The sequence below is a fragment of the Cariama cristata genome, unplaced genomic scaffold (genome assembly GCF_000690535.1).
Source record: "Cariama cristata isolate BGI_N322 unplaced genomic scaffold, ASM69053v1 scaffold22465, whole genome shotgun sequence".
NCBI classification, from domain to species: domain Eukaryota; kingdom Metazoa; phylum Chordata; class Aves; order Cariamiformes; family Cariamidae; genus Cariama; species Cariama cristata.
Window position 1 is genome coordinate 15,976 of NW_009617286.1, and position 6,999 is coordinate 22,974.

Here is a 6,999-nt window from a genome sequence, read left to right on the forward strand (position 1 = left end):
TAAGCACATACTGGGTTTGTCTGCTTCCCCATCTCCAAACCATATGAGCCTTTACTGACAAAAGTCTTGTTAAACCAGAAGTCTCAATGGCATCGTTTCCACATACATGTGTATGTGTGTGCATGTGCAACACATATACATGTATACACATGAATGACCAAAATACTATTATAAAGCAAGTGCTCTTTCTCAACACCCCTTCTCTGCCCACCCCACCTCCTTCCCCAGGCCAGCGTATTTCAAAACAGACTGGAACTGACAACTTTCAAGAGCCATCCAGCCCTTGTTAGCACTGCAAACGTCTAGGTGCGTTAACAAGTCCCCGGTCCACCTCTAGGACGTATATTGACGAACGGCCTCTAGTTCACAATACTGATTCCTTGGATTCGGGGTCTGCTGTACTGCTTGTGTTGGAGACTTGGGTTTTGTGGGTTACCAAAGGCGATGTTTCCCCTTCAGACTTGCTGTTAGCAACTGCTTCTACGTTGACTTCCTTTAGCTCCTGCTCTTTGTCTTTCTTTTCTTTTTCATTCAGGTAATTAAGGATGCCCGCTCCTAGGGCATCCCCTTCCACATTCACAACTGTGGTGGTTCGGTCCCTGGTTAAGATCAGAAACAAAGAACAAAGCAGCAGGTTTTTAGCTTAAGAGAGTTACAACACAATAAGGGGAGCTGATTCAGCCCTGCTGATCCACTAACATCAGTGGGGCTAGACAAGGGAGACGTTATCACCATAGGTATTTTCCACAGAAGTATCATCACCATTTCAGAACTAAAAATGTGCACCGGAGCTGGTTTAAGGTCAGCCCAAACATTACTATCAACTGGTTCTGGTCTCTCAGTAGGCTGCAGCAGTGCTACTACTCTTTCTCAGGCACCCTTCTTTTCCCAGCCCACCTCCTTCCTCTTCCTCCTCCTCTTCCCCTTCCAGGCCAGCATTTTTCAAATGCAAGTTCAGAGCAGGAACTTAATTTGGGCTTATCCAGAAGGTGACTCAGAGCACCTAGCTCTTTTTTTTTTTTAACTATAGAGACTCATACCTTAACCCAAACACCTGCTAATGGGGTCCTTCCAAACGCAGGCAGAATGACTGTGTTCTCTGGATTTCTTGCTAGTAGCACCTGTCCTAATCTTTGGTTCTACAACACAAAACTACTGTGTCCTGAGGTCTAACGGAGGAGGTTTATGGGTCATAACAAAGGAATTGGCTGGATGGCCACACTCAAAGAGCTGCGGTCAATGGCTCGATGTCCAAGTGGAGACCGGTGATGAGTGGCGTTCCTCGGGGGTCAGGATTGGGACCAGTGCTGTTGATCAGGGGCTGATTATCTTTGTTGGCGATATGGACAGTGGGACTGAGTGCACCCTCGGCAAGTCTGCTGACACCACCAAGCTGAGTGGTGCGGTTGACACGCTGGAGGGATTTTAGCATACTAACTGCTTTAATGGAGAAGGGACAACCTTTTCCATTATCTGTCAAGAGTTACCTGTCCTGTAGGTAGCCATATCTTGTAGGATTTTATTTTATACTGTGCTGCTTTGACTACCCTGCCCATGTTTCCAGCTGAACATGCTACTTGTCATGCAACAGCAGATATGAGTGGCCTAAAGTACTTACACAATCCAGTCCACCGCTAATATCAAGGAGAGATCGTTGGTTGGAAGTCCAATGGCCTCCAAGATGATAGCGATGGTGAGGACTCCTCCGGCTGGGACCCCAGCTGCACCCACGCTGGATGCGGTAGCTGTCACACTGCAAATCAATTTGCATAGTCAGTAATTACGTCACACATTTCCCCGCTACGGGAATTGTAAACAAACTTGACAGCACAGGACACACAGATCATTTGCTTCCCAGGCAAACCTTTTCCTGCCTGCTGATGCAAAGTAACGGGTACAGAGCACATTGCTCAGCAGGCATCCACAGCAGCTACCAAGGCAATGGCTCTGTGTTTAATACCATGACTGCCTTTTCAGAAACAAAAACAACCAACACAACTATATCCTGCTGCCTTACTAATATATCCATTTCCAAGTCATGTATCAGTTCAAATATACTGAGTACCTTACATCTTCTGGCTCCAAATGTATAAAGGTAAATCTTGACATGCAGGGTACTGTCCCCACTCTGTGTCTCGTTTGCATTCAAACACAAACCCTAAATCAGGAGCTGGAAACCTGCGGTGCATGTGCTATAGCCATGGATTTTACACCTTTTCTTCTGCAGATGTCTACAACTGAGTCTTCCTTGGGCTATCACTGCATAATCCTCAGGCTTGTGTTAATACCTGATCCACTAAGAGTACCTGAAAGGCTGATTTGGCCATCCACAAAGAAAATAATGCTCCAGCCCTGCCTTAAGTAGACAAACAATATACTGGGAAATGCAATAAGGAAGGAAATAAAACCTGGCCAGGGAAGGTAAAAAAATGCCAGGAACCAGCCCTAGGAGGCATCTGGTGGATACAGCTATGGTTTCTCTGCACATTGAAGGGCTACAACTTCCTGTAGGATCCTCATTTAAGGGATTTTGAGGAAGGAAGTGAAGAGAATGATACTTCATGGGATATGGGACGTGGGAGGATATTCCAGGCACAGAGGGGAGAGAGTCCTAGAGGAGGCAGGACTGGTGGGGGGGGTAATGGGGATAATGGAGCAAAGCAGTCAGGAAAGGAAGGATAATGGGTCTGACCTGGCAAGCCAGTGATGTGATAATAGGAAGGGCAGAGGTAAGCAGGAGCAGAGTCTTCAGTATGAAATTGATACATAAGGAACTGAGGAGCTGGCAGGAAGATTTTCTAAGACATCCAGAGGGGTAATCAGGGGTAGCTTTCTGGGTAGAGCAGCATGCCTCAATTACCCAGCTTAATGGTGAGTGGAGGGTGGGGGAGCAAGATGCTTAAGGAAGGAGAGAAATTTTGAGTGAGAAACAGCTTTAAACAGCTCAAAGTCTGTTTCAGAATTCCATTACCCCTCCCAGGTTCCACCTTTTATTAAATCGAGATTCTGGCAAATCTTACAAAGCTTGAAAGACTCCATCCTTTAATCACCCTATAATTATGTTTCATAGCAGTTTGCAAGCTTTAGGTCAGAGATGTGGAATGCAAACTGCTAGCTATTAACAGAAAGACCACAGGCTTGAATGTGTCTGGGGGCCAGAAGGATGTGGTTGCAATAGCAAGCAACTTACAGAATTGTGAAGATTTGCCCAGGGTTGAGGTCGACATTGTTCAGCTGAGCAATAAACACAGCTGCCATGCACTGAAAAATAGCAGCTCCATCCATGTTTACAGTTGCCCCAATCGGAAGGATAAACCTGCTGATCCTCTTGTCGACTCCATTGTTCTCCTCAATACACTTGATCATCGACGGGAGAGTGGCTGAACTACAAACAGAGAACAGGGAAAAAATAAAATAAAATAATCAAACACAAAGCATCAGGGTGCACTGAATTCAAAGTCCCTGTCTCATGGCTTTCATGTTTGTAACATGCTGCAGATGGGACTGTCAAGACAACAATGCCATTTTATAGTTCCTCTCTGTCACGATAGCAATGACGGACTCTCCTTGTTCATCTTGAGCAGTGGTATTTAATAATCTGCTTCCATCCAGAAACAGCTGATACAGACTCTAATCTCCCAGAAGCAAGAACTCATGACTTAACACGGTATGCAGCCTAACAAGGCTGTGGAATAATCAAGCCTTAAACCACAGAAATACACCAATAGATGCCAATATAAACACAACAGATGCAACAGCAATCTCTGTTAATGTTGTACTAGTACCTTCTCAAATGAACAGACAAATAATAATAATTAAAAAAAAAAATCAGTGTTGGATTTATTTCTTGCATTATAAATTACAGGGTTTTATTCATAAACCCTCTCCTACTCATGTACTTCAGCTCCTGTGACAGACATGCATCTACTTTTGGAGATGACCTGAAATGATTTTATATAGTTATGATATTTGATCAGGTGTACAAGTGCAAGGGACATGCTTGACAGTTTGGTTATGATAAATAAAAGCTGATTAGGCCAGATCTTTGAAATCAATAATGTTAAGTCCCTTTACGCTAGCTAATAAGTCTGCTTTGCTCCTGCAGAATTAGTCTAAACTTGTTCCAGATCCTTCTGAACTTGGAGGACTAAACTTCTCAGGACAAAGTCCCTCACTACTGACCCTCACTTCACTTAAAATTGAAAGGACAGCTGGCAGGATCTTTTTAAGGCAAATACTTTCACCTTTTTCCCCAAAAAATTTCCAACTCAGCATCATCTACAGTCCCAATATTTTGAGGAATTGTTTTCAACAGCTAATTATTACTATGAGTTATGTAGCAGGCTGCTAACAGCAGTGAGACTCTCTATGCTCAGAATTCTCATTTTGCAATCTCAGGAACAATATTCACACCTTAAACACAACAGAGTTTGGTGTTGGGATATAGCCAACAGTTTACAGTGACAAATATAACCAGGCTATAATCCCAAAAGAAGCATAGAAACCCACCTGGAGCAAGTGGCAAAAGCAGTGGCAAGTGGTGTGATAAGCCCTAAGAGAAAACGATACGGATTTTGACGTGTGGACACAAAATAAATAAGCGGCAGAATGATTCCTCCATGGATGAAGTGGCCCAGAATAGATGCAAACATGTATTTTCCCAGACTGGTCACCAGAAGCACAATATCTTCCATTTCCACAATCTTGCTTCCAACAAGGAACATAATGCCAATAGGTACATACCTGTGTAAAGAAACATTGCCTGTCATTAAGTGCAAACAAAAAGCCTTGAAAAAAAAATGCCATTTTCCGTCCTGGAGATAACATTCTTTATAAGAATATGCTGCTCCTGCCAAAGGGTAGCCCCTTATTCACCACACAGATTAAGCAAATTTGGAAGGCCTGTCTAACAGTCTTGCTCGGTGGAGGGCAAGCAGTCAAACTGAAAAAGCTCTGTTCACCTAGGCCCTCAAAAACACAGCCAGGAGAGCGCTGAAGGGAACCCAAGCAGGAAGCAGAAATGCTGGCAGAAGCTACCAGGACAAGACACTGGTGTGGAGTTTTAGTCCATCAGGGAGAAAGGCAGGCAAAGACCTAAAGTTAAAGTCACTGCTGAAGGGACTGCAGATGGTAGGAAAGAAAAAGGAGCAGTATCACATCACTGGAGCAGAGAAAGGGGTGAAAGAGTAGGATCTTACACATGTGGTGACTACCAGCAGAAGTATGAACTTAGGTCATTAAAATGGTAGACATACTGGGTGCCAACATATTCAGTGTAGGAAAGAAAAAGCTATGCCCATACCAGAGAGATCAGCTAAAGGCTGCTGATGCATGTGCCAAAGATAGCAATTAACTCTGCTATTTGCCTACAAAAGACTAAGTTAAAGGATCAGGCTTCCAGAGCTTCCCTCAAGCCAGCAGCCACGTACACGTACACTCCCATGCCTCCTATCTAGAAATACGCCACGTCTTGGGACGTCAGCATTTGTTTGAGGTTTGCTTTTTCAGGAACACTTGGAGCTGCTCCAGGGGAAGGGCCACCTGTGGGCCACAGCCACACCTCTGGTCCCAGTAACGCAGCAGGGAACAGCCCTGAAAAGACAGAATTGCCCTTGCACCTACAGCACAACAGCTCCTAAATGAACTGCAGGAATCACTTCAGGCCCAGAGTCAGTTCCTCCAAAGCTCTACTTGGGATGTCTGTGTCTGTGCACCTCTGCTGATGCTATCCATGCTCCATCCATTTCTTCTAAGATTAAGAAATACTAAAAGATCACTCAGCTCTCCAATCCAATGCCCATGTTCAGATCTGTGGAGTCAGAACAAACTTCAGAAGGTTTGCTTAAGCATGCAAAGGTTTGGAAAGGTGGGCAAACCTTAAGGTTGCCCAGATCACTCACTTCTTCCTAGCCCACCTCTCCCTCAGTGGTTCTGCAGCTCCTCTGTTCTGTGCAGAGAGCATCTCCTTACATCCCAGACCAATGCAAGCACCCTCTCTCTGTCCTCCCTTGGCCAAATCTCTAGGGGGGTCTGTTGAACCTTCCCCACTAAGCCTCTGCCAATTCTGCAACATACTGCCTTTGAACTATGTTTCTGTGCACCCTGATTAGCCAGATCTAGCTGAGCCCCCACCCTGCACACGCTCTGCAAACATGAACCCTGAATTCAGAGCTGACACTGGATCCCCCCCTTGAAGAGGGAAGCTGGAGAGGAAGGAATTGAGACCAAAGTGCGGCTAAACACAAGCGGCTGTTGAATGGGACTAGATAGGAGCTCAAGCTGCCTTTTCCCTTGGCAGTATGATTTCACCCATTCCAAAGTATCCTTTGGGAAGTACATGCAGCTTGACAGATTTTGAATAAGTACCAGGACGACACAAGAGCCTTAGGGAAGGAAAGAGAACGAGTAAGGGCTACGGTGCACTGCAGTGTTAAGAGTCAGCTGTGGTCCCGATAATCCACAAAGTAAAAGATTATATACCAACTGATTGGCTTGAAGTGTTAGCACTGTAATCAGCTGAATACAAGAACTGCCTCTTACCAGTATTCAGTGTCCAAGGAATTACATTCAAGAGTAAGAGACATAAGCTGCTTTGAGACTTTGAATTTTTCAATCCCTTATGACAGTAACTAACAGAGAGATCTGCCTGTGTAAAATCAAGTGTTTTGTTAAAACCCTTCTACTTCTTAGAAACAGCAGCAATGAAAAATGCAGAACGAAGGGAGAAAAAAATACCTCTGCTAAGGTAAGCTTACAGCTTTTCCAACACCTTTGGAAAGGGAGTGAGAAATGTCCCACTGTTAATTTATTAGCTAGCTGTCCTCATGAAAATTTTTATTTTTGCATGTGAGATATTAGTACTGTTGGTTTCACAGGAGCAGCCTAGACCCATACAGCTGCACAAGAACAGCCATGATACTGCTCTGAGGCTCAGATTCATCCTATCTGACAGAAAATCCAGTCAGAAGGCTGGTCCTACGCCAGCTTAGGTGGCTGGAA

The 6,999-nt window shown here is 44.6% G+C and overlaps 1 protein-coding gene across 3 annotated transcripts in view; it reads right to left on the minus strand.

The window, feature by feature from the left end:
- The window catches only part of SLC1A4 (solute carrier family 1 (glutamate/neutral amino acid transporter), member 4), a 15,425-nt gene continuing 8,426 nt past the window's right edge, over positions 1–6,999 (minus strand). For 2 of the 3 annotated variants that reach the window (XM_009700483.1, XM_009700482.1), the window contains 4 exons: positions 4,510–4,743; positions 3,191–3,385; positions 1,619–1,753; positions 1–599 (listed from right to left, as the gene is read on the minus strand). In XM_009700483.1, coding sequence (XP_009698785.1) covers positions 365–599; positions 1,619–1,753; positions 3,191–3,385; positions 4,510–4,743 — 799 coding nt within the window. In that variant the 3' untranslated portion in view covers positions 1–364. The remainder of the gene's footprint in view (positions 600–1,618; positions 1,754–3,190; positions 3,386–4,509; positions 4,744–6,999) is intronic. The other variant, XM_009700481.1, reaches the window with a different exon arrangement.